Source organism: Osmerus eperlanus, chromosome 1 (assembly GCF_963692335.1).
Source record: "Osmerus eperlanus chromosome 1, fOsmEpe2.1, whole genome shotgun sequence".
NCBI classification, from domain to species: domain Eukaryota; kingdom Metazoa; phylum Chordata; class Actinopteri; order Osmeriformes; family Osmeridae; genus Osmerus; species Osmerus eperlanus.
This window is the reverse complement of record NC_085018.1, coordinates 7,691,811-7,709,290: the sequence shown is the minus strand read 5'-3', so window position 1 is coordinate 7,709,290 and position 17,480 is coordinate 7,691,811. Positions and strand designations below refer to the sequence as shown.

General features: G+C 41.7%; 1 protein-coding gene across 1 annotated transcript in view; it reads right to left on the bottom strand.

Annotated features, from left to right (window-relative positions):
* The window catches only part of txnrd3 (thioredoxin reductase 3), a 73,570-nt gene that overhangs the window by 29,543 nt on the left and 26,547 nt on the right, over positions 1 to 17,480 (bottom strand). The window contains exons 6-11 of the mRNA XM_062456429.1: positions 17,084 to 17,203; positions 16,693 to 16,835; positions 16,360 to 16,475; positions 11,811 to 12,036; positions 1,114 to 1,206; positions 209 to 285 (exon numbers count right to left, since the gene is read on the bottom strand). Of these exons, the coding sequence (XP_062312413.1) occupies positions 209 to 285; positions 1,114 to 1,206; positions 11,811 to 12,036; positions 16,360 to 16,475; positions 16,693 to 16,835; positions 17,084 to 17,203 (775 nt within the window). The remainder of the gene's footprint in view (positions 1 to 208; positions 286 to 1,113; positions 1,207 to 11,810; positions 12,037 to 16,359; positions 16,476 to 16,692; positions 16,836 to 17,083; positions 17,204 to 17,480) is intronic.

Genomic DNA, 17,480 nt, shown 5'->3' with positions numbered 1-17,480 from the left:
CGCGAGCGCGCGCCCACACACACACATACAGGGTTATGGGATAGCATATGTGCTGAATCACCATGACTCAAGTCTTAAAGGTACAGTCACACACACAAATACCCCTTCTAGTTGACAGGAAGCTGAGTTTGTGAATGGTCAGTGAAGATGAAGAGGGGGGATTAGAGAGATAGACAGAAACAGACAGTCAAAGGAAAGAAGGACTTACTTGGGGTTGACATTGACACCAGCTGTGTCCAGGCCGATCTTATCAGTGCATGCATCACGCCCAACGGCTATCAAAACCTGCGAGGTGGGGGACACACACAAAGTACCCAAAGTCAGCTACTTAAACCAATTTCCAAGTAAGAAATAGATTTTCCAGAAAGCTGTTGCCTTCAGTAATTAGGCTGTGACAACACTAGCCTGGTCCTAACCAGACCCTTGTACATTTCATTTGTACAGAGGGTCTGGGATCGCTCCATTGACAAGCGTTAACTTCCTTGAAGGCGGGTACTCTGTTGAAGTTTAAAACTATTGGATCTTCCCAGAGCCACTCTGATCTGCCATAACCAATCGCTAGCGTTCGCCTTAGCCAACTCCTTCACCACGGAGCTAGCTGCCGTAGCTGGAAAATCAAACTTTTCCCGAACCCCGTGAGGAGGAGCGCCACAACATCATGACCACTAACAAAACTCAGCAAAGGATTGTTCTTGCTCCGGCTTTAACTTATGGATATTTGGCTGTGTTGCCACAACTGCAGAATAGCTTCGCTTGCATCTTTCTCCGCGGCCATTACTGAACTACAACTTCAACTTCATCGTTCTCAGCCACTCCCTCTGTTCGCTGATTGGACCTACAAAAATTTGTTTCTGAAAACCGACTGATGCATTGAAATCCCAGACCTAGTACAGAAGCAAAATCCAAATTGAGCGGAAGTACGTAGGAGGGCAGAGCCAGGCTACGCCAACACAGGACTGACTGAAAAACTGGTGAAAAGAACTTTCCATTTCAATGTAGTACACATGGCAAAATAATTTGATTTGGAGTCAGTGCTAGGCATGATGAGGCAAAAGTTGAGTGCTGGATGGAAAGGGGGGTGTAGGGGAGAAGCAGGAAAGTCATAGCACTTACTGTGTTGTACTCTCCCTCAATGACCTCGTCACTGTCTGTTGACTTGGCAGTCACTTTCAGTCTCCCTGGAGTGCCTGCCTCTAGCTCCTCCACCTGAGAGACACACACACACAGTCACACACGCACACAAACAGTAGGCTTAATTTTAATTTATCAATAGATTGTCTTAAGGTATACACATTTCTAAGAAACGGATAATGTTCCAGTCATTAAAGGGTTTTGTTTCCCTTCAAATCGTCTCCTCCATTACTGACAAACTACTTTTGAAAGAGTAAGAAGAATATCTTTCCTCGTGGCTAAAAACAGACCTTTTTCCTTGGCATTTCCAAGCCATGAAGTGACAAAAAAAAAATGGAACGGTGCACTGCTGACGAACACTCAAAAGTCCTTCCCTCTACTAGCCTCTTGTCCCAACATTATCTCTCTTTATTTCTCTCACCATCTCTGTCCCACTATACTTCCTAGTCATCATGTATCCCTTTTTCAGGAACCTCATCTATCCTCATGCTTTCACTATACAGTCCAGTGTTTCCACTATATTCATTTAGTAAGACAGTAATATGATAGTTAGTCTGTGATAGATCAGTTTTCAGTAGTTAAAATAATAAACGTCTCATATATAACTGTTTAATTTAGGATTTCAAAAGTTGGATTTTACAAGTTAACGATTGGTGGGTAAAATGACCATTATATACCTGTATTGTGTGATCTCAAACATACAGAAAAATTAAACCTTTTTTCAATTATGGCACATTTAAACAAGCCCCTCAGTGAAGGTTAGCTAGCAAGTGACAGCAGCAGTGCCTGACCCTCAGTGACAAGAGTGGGGGAGGGGCTGGGGCACCCAAAGTGGTATCTTGCAGCCAAATTTTCCCTTATGCTCTATTGTTTCGATTGAAAATGCATTTTCTCCACTGTTGCACATTTTGCATATTTAATCTACACTATAATGCAAGGAACCTGTGTGTGTGTGTGTGTTTTTGTGGAATGATTAGCTCAAAAACTAGGTACTAGGGGTGGAACGGTACATGTATTCGTATTGAACCGAACGGTACGGGCGTCACGGTTCTGTGCATGAATTTACACAGAGAATACACGGTATAAAAATAAATCAAACTTGCGTGCAAATTAATTAATGTAATGCGGAACTTCTGTTAAATACTTGTGTTCTTTAGGGACACCTAATCTGTAGCCCTGCCTTAGCTCTGAAACTTTGATTGGCGCCGCCACCTGTGTAGCCGAGCTGTGCCTGAGTGAGTCAGAGATAGCTACCAGCAGCAGCAGCACTAAAGACGAATATGGCGATTGGTGGCGACACAGGTTTGGGAAAACTTCGGTTTCCCAGTCACTTACACTAGTACAGGCGAGAGAGTGGTGGATAGGACAAGGACTTCGTGTCGGCGTTGTTCAGCAGTTGTGGGGTATGTGAGTGGAAATACCTCAAACATGCTAACGCATATCCGACGCCATCACACAGGTGTGCCAATCACAGGAACGAGGCAAAAAAATAAATGTCCAACTTCTCCTCCCTACAGTGCTTAGCCAGCCTTTAGATTCAGACACCAATACGGCCAAAAAAATCACTGAAGCAATTGGAATGTACATGACATCTTCAATGCGCCCGTATTCGCTAGTAGAGGAACCTGGTTTCAAGTATTTGCTGCATGTACTCGAACCTCGTTACAACAAGCCACACGAGGCATCCACATGAGGCAAACTGTAGTCCCTTCCATATACAACCAAACACGGACGTTGATGGAGCACGAGTTGTCAGCTGCACCCTCCATTTCACTAACGACTGATGGTTGGACTTTGTGCTACGGAAAGCTATCTCACGTTGACTGCTCATTTTATTGACTCTGAGTGGGAAATGAAAGCGTCTGTTCTACAGACACGGCCCCTGTATGAGCAGCACACAAGCACTCATCTAGCTGAGAAGCTACAGGAGGTTGTGGCAGAGTGGAAACTAGAGAGGCCTGGAACAACTATTTCAGTGACCACAAACAATGCAAAAAACATTGTTAATGCCGTCAAAGAAGCAGGGCTGGGTCCGCATGTAGCATGCTTTGCCCATACCCTAAATTTAGCCGCACAAAAAGCACTGGCAGTCAACCAGGTATCTCGAAAAATCAGAAAGAGTGTTACTTTTTCCCATCGTAGCACGACGGCTGCGTATGTTTTGTAGTGTAAACAGGTGATCCTCGACTTGCCAAAACACCTCACCTCATACATGATGTGTCGACACGCTGGAACTCCAGCTACAAAATGGTCGAGCGCTATCTGGAACAGCAAGTTGCCATTTACTCTGCATTAACAGACAAGTCAGTAAAGAACAAGGACGCCTCACATCTGTCAGATCAGGAGGTGAGCTTCGCAGAGAGTGTGATTAAGATCATGAAACCTTTGAAGACCATCACTACAATTTTGAGCACTGAAACAACACCGTCGGTTTCAATGATCCTACCACTCAAAACAATGATAATGAAGTCTATGGAACGAAATGATGACGATACTCCCATCGTCAGAGAAATTAAGCATGCCATCAGAGAGAACATGCAAATCCGATACATTGACCCAGATCTCCAGGATTTCTTTAATAAATGCACTGCATTGGACCCCAGGTTCAAATCGCTCCCTCACTTGGATGGTGCCTGTCACCAGAACGTCTTGGAAGAAGTTCTCAGCAGAACAGAGCAGGTATGTATTTAATGTTAAGGTTGTTTTTTATTTGACAGATTTTTCCTCACTTCTGTCATGTCTTTACTGAACATATTGTTGTTACAGTGTTCACTCATAAAACCCAATCATTTACTGTTGTCTTTGCAGACTGAGACCACAGACAACACAGGACAGGCCATCAACATCACAGGCTACTTCCTTACCAGAGATGCCAGAGTGAGACATCATCCTCCCCACCTCCTCCAAAGAAGTCAGCCATGGCAGAAGTCTTTGGCTCCCTCTTTGCAACTGGTCAGAGGAACCATCCTGATTTACAGCAGAAGGTGAAGGAGGCAGTATATGCCTACATAGCCAAGGAAAGCACTTCTGTGGAATCCGACCCGCTTGGCTAGTGGAAGTCCAATGAAACAATATTTCCACATCTAGCCAAGTTGGACTAATGCTACCTGGCAGTACCTGCCACCTCCGTCCCAAGTGAGAGGGTTTTTTCAACCGTAGGTGACATAGTCACTGCCACAAGATCTACCCTCACTAGTGAAAGTGTGGACAAACTTGTGTTTCAGAAAAAAACTAAAAAATACAATGAAACTACCTTTAAGAGGTACATTGTGTTGTGATAGACCATATACACTGCCTCTATTAAGCACAGATTGTTATTTTCTTTTATGTTATAGGAGATGATGGACCACATTTTTTATTTAACTTCACCCATCAGAAATATGGACAGTTTATGTTCACCACAGAAAGCCGTGGTATAAATACATTTAACTGTAATGTGGTAATACAAAAAAGAAATGGACTCCTTATCCTGATAATGACAGAGGTTTTTCTGACACAGTTTGGTTTGACGGCGTTTTGTCTGAGAATGACAAAGGTTTTTCTGAGACTGAAGCCGTTTCGCCTGAGTCTGACGACTTTTGGTCTGAGACCTGACGCCTTTTCGTTTGAGAATGAGAATTGAGTCTGAGATCTGAGGATGTCCTAAAATGTACTCAGGGGAGAGACTGGGAGGGAGAGACTAGGTGATACAGCCTGAGACATAACCAATAAAAAAAAATTGGCTTCAAGTTCTCAGGGCTCCAGACAGTTTTTGAGACAGTGCGAGCATTTTTTACAAGTACTACGCATGTGCGACCTACAAATTTGGAATTTATTGGGTGTGCACAACGTCAGCACACGTTAGCAACGACTCATAGATACGACGCTTTGGATAAGAGCGTCTGCTAAATAAATGACTAAATGCACGTTCTAGTAAGACAGCGATATCAGCGAGCCCTCAGCATTAGTACCGCAGCTAAAAGTCTAGGAAAGTTTAGGCTATTTTTCTCTATATCTAGACTACGAACATGTCTTAATACTTATTTAGCACTAGCGTTGCTGCTACTGTATCCCTGCCTGTGTTTGCGCTGTTGCTCAGCAAGTAGCCTATCGTGTAGGAGGACTGATCGACAAGCGCATCATACATTTAGCTAAGACTTGCATGTACAGTAGTTAGTCTGGAGCCCTGCTTCTGCATTTTTGTTTTGCTTTTCCCTCCATTGTACCGAACTCGTACCGAACCGTGATGTCTGAACCGCGGTATGAACCGAACCGTGACTTCAGTGTACCGTTCCACCCCTACTAGGTACTGTGCAAAGTTCACATTTTGCAAGTGTCCATATCAGCACACAAGGATGTGCAGTGTGTGTCTCATCATCCAGGGCACTGTGCACTAGTTTGGCAAATGCATGAACACCTTATGCAGGAATACCTTATGCTAGCATATTAGCCTTACTGTACTGATCAAAATGATCAACTACTGTATGTCTTCAGAATAGTGTCTCTGTACTGAGCCCAAATCTCAATCAACCTCCTCCCTGAATCTATCCTAGGCACTCATCACGTCTTGAATCTTTCTCAAAAGATTTTTACCAACACTGTGCGTTGCAGATTTTGACAACTCTTGTTTTGTGTCTTACAAGAGGAAAATGTGTACTTTACAACTTAAAAATGTGTACTGTAGCTGTCACTTACCATCACTGCAGTTATACTGGTGTACTGTCTAGTGTGTAATTTAATGTGTAAATGAGACGTAAATTTGTCATATTTCTGTTTCCTAAACTAACTAATAAGGCATATGTGAGAATACACAATGCAGATGTAGGATCCCACTTTATGCAAATACACACACAGACACAGCCACTAAAGTAGCAAGCAACTTAAACTTTCCCTGAAGTTGAACACCATAGGATAACATCCTGGAATTCCCAGCTCCAATGAGGCTCAACAAAAATTGTTTGAAGCGTTTCACATTTTGTCATGTAAGCATGACAGTATTCACACAAGGAATTAAATTCATTGATTTAACTAAAGAACTTTAGAAATTTAACTAGGAGAACTCGATGAATAGATTACAACGAAAGTAACAGTACCATTTGCGTCAGTTGTTAATGAAGGGAAGTATCATTAGGGTGAAATTAAAAACCTTTAAATACATCAGCAAATACAGTTGATTTTCTGATACATGTTTTATTATAGTTTCTGTTATGTAATTCCATGATTTCCCCCGGAATAACTATTAAACCGTTATTTCAGAAAAATCATACTTAGTCCAGCTCAGTATTCCCACACAAAATAAGTGCTTTTTTCAAAGCACATTAAGCTAATTCAAAATGTAAACTGTCACCTTTCCAAACTAACTTCTTGAAGCTTCAGTCTCTAGTTCTATTAACCAGACAGTCTGTATTTACATTTACATTTATTCATTTAGCAGACGCTTTTATCCAAAGCGACTTCCAAGAGAGAGCTTTACAAAGTGCATAGGTCACTGATCATAACAACAAGATAGCCACAAAAACAGTGGCCAAAACATGAAGCACACATTATGAACAACCAAAGTAAGTGCCAAAGGGAAGAACCAGAAGTTAAGTTAAACAAGTTACAATTAAACAACATGAACCGCTATACGTGCAAGTGTACCTGTGAAAAAAAACAAAACAAGCAACAATAATAAAAACAATATATCACAGCGAGTACAAAAAATTTAAATCAGTTACCACTAACCACAAGAGCAACAAGTCTCTGAGCAAGAGTCATTGTGATCCTTGAGGAAACTAACATCGGGTCAAGCAAACCATTCCTAAGTACCGTTGTACTCCCGGAACAAGTGCGTCTTGAGCCTCTGTATGGCTTGACCCTGTGGCTCTCACTTGTCCATGAAGGCTGGTTCATATTACGTCACTCGACATGTCTGGGTGGCAAACAGACTGCAAAAATGTTGTCGGTCACAAAGATATTTAGGCTAATTCATACTCAAAGGCAACATTTTAAAATGTGTTATTGCAATGGTTGCCGAGCATTTCAAAACAACATAAAAAGTTGTGTACTTTGGGGGCCAGAAATTAGGAGCTTACATTTACATTACATTACGTCATTTAGCAGACGCTCTTATCCAGAGCGACTTACAGTAAGTACAGGGACATTCCCCCGAGGCAAGTAGGGTGAAGTGCCTTGCCCAAGGACACAACGTCATTTAGCACGGCCGGGAATCAAACAAGCAACCTTCTGATTACTAGCCCGATTCCCTAACCGCTCAGCCACCTGACTCCAAGGTTATGTCTCAAGCTTACTAGATCCTCAACAGAATGTGAGCATTGATCCAGTCATGTTCTTAAACGTAAATTAGTGTTTACGTATATTTACAAAGCTGTTAAAACTGTAAAACTTTTTCCATTCATTCAGAAAAAGGATTGAAAATGCAACTATTTATCCCCACATTTGTCCTTATTTTTACATATTGTGCAGTGTATTTCAATGCAATTCCTATGTCTGCTTTTGCCCATGCTGGTTTGTTGAGATTTACAGGCTAGTAGCATGTGTGCAACATAGAGGAAGATGCCCAGCTTTCTCATTCAACTGACATTAGGACAGAAAAGGAGAGGCAAATTTCATACATTTATCATGATATCCACAATATGGCAAAATCCAATTCAACGTCATCCCCAAATACTAAGTTTGGGTATCGAGAACAAGTTCCATTTTAGGAACAGTTCAACATTTCCAAGAACCATGGATTTGATAAGACGCGCATTTCGATTCCTAACTTTATTACGATGGATATTACAATCCCTTGGTGGAATTTCTCTGTAGATAAAAATGATTATTTGCAAGAGGTTTCTTCCACACTGTCGTTTGTACTTCCCTGGTTGAACATTTCACATGGCTACAAGCTGATTGGTTGACTTTACAGCTCAAATTTAGGCTAAAGCCAAAAGGTTTCTAGCTTACTGCCTCCATTAAATGATCGGCCAACAAAATGAAACAAAAAATGGCAAAGTGGTGCACAGAAAAGGCAAAATTCAAATTTTTTGGAGAGCTCCAAGATAATTTGTGGCTAAATATGGCCAATAGAAATGAATGGATGCATGTTGAGGATTAGAGCGTAGCTGTCACCACAGACAATCTTCTGGCGACTCCAGCTTCTGACCTAAGATGTTAGAAAACAGTTGAGTCTTGATGAACGTAGGAGTTAGATAGCCGTGTGTGTTCCAATCGTAGATTAGCTAGATAGCTGTATCAGCAATGTTCACATTGGTAGTTGATAACAGCACGGTCAGACACTACGCACATTGGGGCGACCTGCAAATAAACTTAAGTCATGTTTACCACAGCACAGCTCGCTCGGCGCGTTCAATATCGGTTCTATACTGTAAAACTTCAATTAATGTTAATATTTGTTTCAATCACTGAATGAAGCCTGCCATATTTGGGACAAGAATCGCGACCTTAAATTGCTTGCACAAATGAGTTCTTGATCAGAACTCAGCATTTGTTTATTGTTGTCGTTCATTTTACACCGCTATGCGCAGAGAGCGCGACGGTGCGGGAGAGAGAGAAAGAAAGAGTGCGTGCGTGCGAGCGAGAGGCCAAGGTCTGCGGTCTTGGCCATTAGTTAATTTACTTCTTTTTGTGTAGGTAATATGTTGTTAAATATGTTTAAACTTAAATAAATTAGGCCTACCTACAGTATACAAGTAGTTGTAACTCGTTGTATTAATTTGTCCTGTTATTGACGTGCCTAATGGGCAACCAAAAATTCGAATATATTCGAATACATGTGTTTTTTTTAAAGGGAATATTCGAACGTCATTTTTGAGCAATTTTGACAGCCCTAGTCCAAGAACTTGTCCTCTCCAAGTTGGACTACTGCAACTCGCTTCTCGCCGGTCTCCCAGCATGTTTAACCCGCCCTCTTCAGAGGATTCAGAACGCAGCAGCCCGCCTGGTCTTCAATCTACCCAGACGCTCCCATGTTACCCCGCTCATCATCTCCCTCCATTGGGTTCCCATCATGGCCCGTATCAGATTCAAGACCCTGGTACTGACCTTCCGAGCGGTGAACGGGACTGCACCCGACGACATCGAGTCGCTCCTCCAGCCTTACACCCCCACCCGCCACCTAGGGTCTTCTTCTGACAACCGTCTGGTGGTCCCACCACTCAAGAGCGCCCGGTCCCAACACAAGCTCTTCTCCTGCCTGGCCCCCCAATGGTGGAATCAACTCCCCACCTCCATCAGAGACCGGGAGTACAACGGTACTTAGGAATAATTTGCTGGACCTGATGTTAGTTTCCTCCAGGAACATAATGACTCTTATTGAGGGACTTGTTGCTCTTGTTGGTTAGATGTAACTGATTTGAAATTCTTGTACTCGCTGTAAAATATATTATTGGGTGTGCTCAAGCCTTCGGCGAGAGCACAACCTTTGTTCTCTCACATATATATTATTATTATTATTATTATTATTTTTATTTCTTTTTGCCCCCCTAAAACTCAGTCAATATTTGGCCTACCTAGACAACCTAGGTGTCAAAAGTTTCGTCTTGGTAGAGATTGAGTTGCTTCTATTGGGATTTACGTTCCGTTGCATGGTTTAGGCTGAAGTTAAGTTTTTGTGGCGAAAAGTGAAGCTAACGGTGGCTAATTTGCTAGCCACAGTCACTGACGTTACTAACGTCACTACGTCACGAAAACACGCGTGACTACCTTTGGCAGAACATTCGTTTCGTATCTGTTAACTTGGGGGATAGCTAGGCTAACTATAGCTTTACTGCAAGGCAGCTAATTTGCTAGCCACAGTCACTGACGTTACTAACGTCACTAACGTCACGAAAACACGCGTGACTACCTTTGGCAGAACATTCGTTTCGCATCTGTTAAGGGATAGCTAGGCTAACTATAGCTTTACTGCAAGGCAGCTGCAGAAACGCCACAAGCAAAGAGGCCAGGGTGATAACTATTTACTCATTTTACTTTGTGATATGACACACAATTATGATGTGTAATGTAACTACAATATAAGCTGATATTATTAAGGAAGTACATCTACTTTCGGAAACAGTAGTCTACTATTTCACTGAAGTATTAGCATCATGACATTATAGCCTGTGTTGCCCGGGCAACACATACTACAGTGGTCTATAATGTATCTGTTTTCAATCGTTAAAGTACACATTCCTCACATATACATTTTCGTTGTAGGATTTATTCTGACATTAGTAAACAATTTGTTGATGAAATTACCATTACCTGTGGTTTCAAACCAGTGTAGCTAACTGCAACGCTGTAGCTTACGCGAGACACACTACAAAAACATCTAGAGTACACAGCTGTTTAGGAAGTCAAACGGCGACAGAACATGTTCGGCACTCTCCTTACTTAAATCAAAAGTCTATCTAACTACTAACCTGAACTTCATTGCCACAGCCTAAACGTTGTCAATCTGTTCATGAAAATAATTAATTTCAGCCTAAACCATACAACGGAACGTTAAATCCAATTCAACCAACGCAATCGCTACCAAGACGAACACAGCAGTAGTCTACTAGTACTGTACCGTAGTAGTACAACTTACCGGGGCAGCTTCTCCACACAGGGCTATATCGCATTTTGCGTTGTTACTGACAATGGTCGCTACCAGTGAGCTTTTTATGAATGAGCGATTTTCCACTAAATAAATGTCAAGCTTATTTACATTTTGGGGGGCATATTTTCAGTTAGCAGATGGTACTGTTTGCATCGCGATTCCATCTTCTACTGCCGGGTAACGTCGTAGAATAATCTTCAAAGGGGGTTCTTTATTAATGATTGAATGCAATGAGTACGCTACATGCCTGAAAATATCACGAGAAGGGAAAAACTTAAAATGACGTTTAAATCATAGAGATTAGGTCAATTTTTACACCGGTCTGCCAAATGTATTCGTTTTGATTCAACGATGAGGCTGCCTCTTGCAGGGAAAATGAGAAGACATCTATTTCATTCTACACTTCACTCGTATTTTCAGTTGTAAATGAGCAGCAAAAAAAAAATCTTTTAAATCTATTTAATCTTTATAAATAATAACTATGCATTTTCATATAAAATATACAGAAATCAGTTGTAAAAATGTCATTCAAAAACGGACCCCTGTCTAACCGACGCAAGCAAGCACACCCTACAATTTCCCCAGAAATGGTACCCTCTCTAGTTGTTGCTTGCTTTTCTATAGGTACACTCTTGCACTTTTGAGGTTCATGTTGTTTAATTGTAACTTGTTTAACTACATGCTCTTATGGATCTTCCCTTTGGCACTTATTTGCAACTTATTTGGCATTCACAATGTATGCTTCATGTTTTGGCTACCCGCAATGTTTTGGGGCTATCTCGTTGTTATGATCAGTGACCTATGCACTTTTGTAAAGTTCTTTCTTGGAAGTCGCTTTGGATAAAAGTGTCTGCTAAGTGAATAAATGTAAACGTAACCAAGATTGGATAAGAACCGAATATGAAAACCAGAATCGGAATCCATCAAATTAAAACGATACCCAACCCTACCGGATACTGTCCACTGCTACTGTCCATCTCTCCATACATCAATCCTTCCACTCTGCCATACATTCACCCATATATCTTTTCAAACATCCATCTATTCATCACCATCTGTAAATTAATGCATACATAAATCATAAATCTATCCATCAACCTATCCAATCCCTCACCTTGACTGGGACGTATTTCCGGAGGAATTTGACGCCGTGCTCCTCCATGTGCTCGCCGGCGCGGTTGGCCATGTCCTGGTCAAAGCCCCTTAGCAAGATGGAACGTACCATGATGGTGACGTCCAGGCCCAGGCCAGCAAGGAAGCCGCCACATTCCAGCGCCACGTAGGACGCCCCGATGACCAGGGTCTTACCAGGGCAGTAGGACAGGGAGAACAGATCGTCGCTGAGAGGGTAGAAAGGGATGTGTACATTTTGACAAGAGGGTTTTGCAAGAACACAAAGTACATATACGCACAGTACACAGGTTGAACCAGACTTTTAGATTATTTGTTATGGCTGGTTCTTTTCAAGTTCCTCAAAACAAAATTACGTACATAAAGTTTGTCAGAGATTTAAAAACAATGCGTATGTGAAGGGTACACTCTAACCCTAATCCTATTGTCAAGAAAGTAATTTGTTCATACCTAGACTAGGTAGCAGAAGGAAACTTGGTTCTGTCAAAATCACTATATGGGTCATCTATAGTATCCCAGGGCTCCAGACTAACTTTTTCCCTTGGTTGCACTGGTGCGCCTAACTTTTTTATTTAGGTGCACCAGCACAAAATTTAGGTGCACCCAAATTTTTCCTTGCGTCGCCACAATTTCAAGGTCACCTTTTTATCACGCTCCATATACATTCATATATATTATGTAAATGACCTTAAACAAGAATAAAGTGTAGGTAAATATTGGTTTTATTTGACGCACAATTAAACTGTATATAAAAATATTTTAAGTGCTTCACTGAGCTGCCAAACTAAAACATTGCAAGCAAAATAAAACATTTTAAAATGGAAAGTGCTACTGTTTAAAAGTGTTTCCCTGAACTGAGACCTAACATTTCATGGCTCAAAGTCTTATAGCGGGTCCCCCCTTGCTGTCGCATGCCCTTCAGATGGCCAACACCTGTAATTTGGCTTTCTTGCCCTTTGGCCTTGGCTAAACCAGCTTGCCACACTCTCCCTAGCATCAACATCCTAGCTCCATGGGTTAGCTCCATGGCCCAGCTCCGTAACTCAGGGGTGGGCAATTAATTTTGACAAGGTGCCACATGAGAAACCTGAAATGTGTTGGAGGGCCGCATCAACGATAACTTGAACTTAATTCTGCTCACTATTCATTTTCCCCCATTGTAAAAAGCAGTAAAGTATATATTTTGATTAGCTGTAAATATTTATATAAATATTTTACATGTTGGTCAACTAGGAAAAGACTATCGAAGTAACAGTAAAAACTAAAATAATCATTACATCAGTGTTTCATTTTATTTGTAACTAGTTAATCTTCACCAACACTGAAAAGTTGTTTTGCAGTATGTTAAAGATATGCAATTGATCAACTTTATACAAAAAGCTATACTTTTTTGCAGTTCATTTTGTTATGTGAGAGGAATCCAGTGGGCTTGAACAAGTGCATCGAAATCTGGCTGAATGTCTGAGGTGGATATGCGAAGGACAGCTGACAGGTGATGATCCGAGTGTGCAATTTAACTAGCAAACCATCAGCCCGCGCCCACTGAATCAGTCAAGTTCTTATTATGTCCGCATTAGTTTTTTTCCCTTAGTGCCGATTAAAATTGTAATCCTTCAACACAGCGACCTGTTCTCCAAAACTAAGAACACAGCTTTGACCTCAGTAAACAGATACTTAGAAGTCCATGTCTTGTTAAAAACTCTACATTCTGTATCAACCTTTCGTTTTTCATTTTCGAGGGCTAACCACCTAACTCTCCTGTCGGTGAGGTTGCGCAAGCGCACATATGTAAATTGCCTGATTACTAGTGTTTCAGGACTACATATTTACAACCGCTCAACACATTTATTTATTTTTAATTTTTGATTTACCTCACGCGGGCCGGATTGGAACAGCCTGTGGGCCGGTTGTGGCCCGCGGGCCGTACAATGCCCAGGTCTGCCATAACTGGTGCTCAGGTCGTAATTTCAATCACACAGCACGGAGCAGTGTAGGCCTACAGGAATATCTGGACCACAACCAATCAGAGGCAAAGACCCACCCCATCTCTGTCACTGATTAGTTTAGACCACGATATGATCCAACCATGAGTGCGAGTTCCGTCAAAGAAGAAACAAACGCTTCATTCCTGGAGAGGCAGCGGATGCGAGGAGGTTAGGTGCACCGGTGCGACCTAGTAAAAATTTTAGTCGCACCCGTACAAATTATGCGACCAAATTGGTCGCACTCTAGAGCCCTGTATCCACTCCAATCGTTTGGATGATGGATGGCATCGATTGCTCTCCAGGACTTGATGGCCCTCTAGTGGTTTATTGCTTTAATAATCAATGTCCACTACAATTCTAGCTGAGCAACGAAGACATGGACAACAAAGATGACAAAGTATTTATCTAGCTATATGGCTTGTAGCTAGTAGCTGGCTACCAGCTGATAGACCCAGTGTTTTGGACAACTAGCTAACACTGTTAGTAACAGGATATCAGCTACTGTAGGGCCCATTCTTGAAGGTATAATGTAACCATTATTTATGCTCACCTTAACGAGGACGACTAATCGTAGTGATTTGTTCTACCTACCACTGAGGTACAGTACCTCCCGGAAGCTAGCTAGCTAACATACGTCATCCGTTGCTTTGGGGAACTGGACATCACGGCTACAGGAGAGCACACCCAAGCAGGCATAATGTACAAATTTGCTCACCTGGAAAAGCCGGCTGTGCTCCGTTTTGATCCAAGCTCAGACCTGACCCCCAGACCGGTAAGTAACCTATACAGCTAAGCTAACTAGCTACTGCTGTGTGGGATTGATATAGCTAACCAGTACGAAGGGTGAAAAAACAGGGTGTTGATATCACAACCTGGAAACGTGGCTAGCTACATAAGAGGTTAAGATCACCCGGCCTTTGCCCATGGCATTTCTGCAGCTGTCTTTTTGCAGTTTTAGTTAGCTAACCATCTCCCAGAAGCTAACGAGCTACTGAACTGATGTTCTACTGTAGGTATTCGCACACAGGTTTGTGACGTTAATGATGTTTGTGACTGTGGCTAGCTAGTTAGCTACTGTTAGCTTCACTATTAGCCACAACAACTTAAATTATGTCTAAATCGTGCAACAGAACCTTCCAGCTGTTTGGACACCAAGACTGTCTATGTAGTGCCAAAATTGAGGACACCAAGACTGTCTAAATTGAGGGACTAGTTAGAGTGGGAAAATAAATAATGAATATATGTTAGGTTGTTGTTATGTTATGTATAGGTATTGTTATGTTATGTATAGGTATGTCACATATCCTAGCCCAGAGGAGCAATGCCAGACTTGCCATCTCTCACTCCACAGCGGGTTGCAGAGAGATGGCCAAAAACTTCTCAGACTCTGCTAGCCAGGACAAAGGAATTATCCAAAAAATGAATGTTGTGGATTTACAAAACATTTCTCAAGGACTACACTGCTGAAAGACACTTAAGGGATGATAAGGATTTGTGTGAGTGTGCTATCTTTTCTGTGTGATGTATTTGATGTTTTCATGTAACTTCCTTTCATGTTACAATAAAACTGTCAACCTTGGTACCCAATTTATTGTAATCTACTAAATAAACCATTTATCAATGTTGTGTAGATAGATTATGAAGTATATGCAAGGCCACAATCCTAAAATTGTATTCCAGTTCACACTTATCTGTGAACCACCTTGGACACACCGAAGCCAATAAATGACCAATCAATTGTTTTACCCGCAGCAAGACATTCCCACTTTTAGATTATAAAAACTAGCGACAAACGTCGCTAATGCTTCTCCTATGGATTAATTTGGCTAGTGTCTGTACAACACTGCTCAATAAATTCTAGACAAAGGAAGTATCTCACTGCTGGATTTAAATAAATCTTTGACAAAATAACTTTTGATCTCACTACACGGACACGTTTAACTACGGACCCGCTTCGACCTGCTTCAACACACCGACAAAGGAAATGCGACTAGCTATTTCTCACTTGTGAAAAATTGGTATGTAATTTACACTGTGTTTGATTAGAATACATGTGAACTGACTCTCATAAGTTCACCACAAGATTCCAGTTATTCAGATGATGCCTGATTCTCTCCCCTCTTTTCTTTTGTTCCATTGTTTGTCCCCGTTGTTCAAATGGTTAGCTATCCAAATCTTACTAAACCAATAACAATCTCCAAGCTTTGGTGGTTTATAAAAGCTCATTTGTGATAAGTAAATAACAAGAAGACTTTTTCCTTCAGAATTGAAAAAGCAGAATTTTGCGCGTACAACGTCCTGAAGTGGGTGTTGTCAGCCAAAGTTGGACCTAGTCACCAAGTGGAAATCGGTCTATTACAGTCTGACAATGTTGTACTTAGTCGCCAAGAGGACATCGGCCTCCTATGATGGACAACACAGAGTTCCTGGTCCTTTCCTGTCCATCTACCTGGCTGTCCTGTGATGCTGTGCCAATTCCACGCTACAAAGTCCTGAAGTGGGTGTGTAGTATTTTTTTCAGTGTGAGTGTGTAAGGGGGAGGCAAACCTGGTGATGCAATACTCCTTGTCTCCAGGGATACCCAGGTAGCGAGGTCTCTCTCCTGTGGCAATGACAAAACTAGCTCCTGTGTGGAAGGTCTCTTTCCCTCGCTTGTTGGTTGCCTACACAGGAATGAGTCAGTCCAAGGTTAGATGCATCCAAATTATAGAGATATAAAGATTAGAAACTTGTTTCCTTTAAATATGAACTATTTGGCTTTGTTTCAATTTAGTGTAAATTAGTGACACATTGTAACAATTAAGTACATTAAGTAAAAACATTACTGAGACAAACACTTTGTGAACACATAGGATAATGTAAAAATGCAAGATGGACAACCTTGATTTTGTGTGGTTCAATGAATTCAGCGTAGGAGTTGGCGTAGTTGACGTTCTTGTCACGCAGCGCTACTCTGTAGCCCCAGTTCAGGGAACCGATATAGTTGTTTATAGAAGTCTTCATAGTCTCCCAGTTGTGCTTGACTGGAACAACAGGGTTCTCATCATTAATTGCTACTGACAGCTCAAAACCAAAGTATTGCCTGAGATTAAGCTGAGTTACACTTAACATGAACGTTGGTTTTAAATCTATAGAAAAAGCGATAGCTTTTCAAAGCGTTGACTTGACAAGAAGACCTTGGATTTGAAATGCTATTGTGATGCAATAGCATTTCTAGATGACCTTGGTTTAAACCCTGGATGTTAAACCCCCCTTCGCCACCCCCACTCACCAATATCCTCGTACTCCCAGCCAAACTTGCGAGCATCCTGCAAGGCTGTTCCTAGCAGGGCTGTTTGGTGCATCAACTTCTTGGGGATACAGCCCACGTTCACACACGTTCCCCCCAAACCTAGTCATAACACACACAGTTAGTAAAAATGTATCGATTCACTGGAAAACGTGCGTACAGAAAAGTCTAAGTGTTTGGACGATGATAATTTGTTGTCGGGTGTTGTACTCCAGCACATGATTATGAATTAAAATATTGATGAAGTTTAAGCTCTTTTTTAGCCTACTGTAGCAGACCTTTCGATGTTCAACAGACAAGGGTGTTTTGTCCCTCGGGAGTTGCCGTAGGCATGATGCTGACATAAGCATTACGTGAAGTCAGTGAGGGCTGTTCGAAT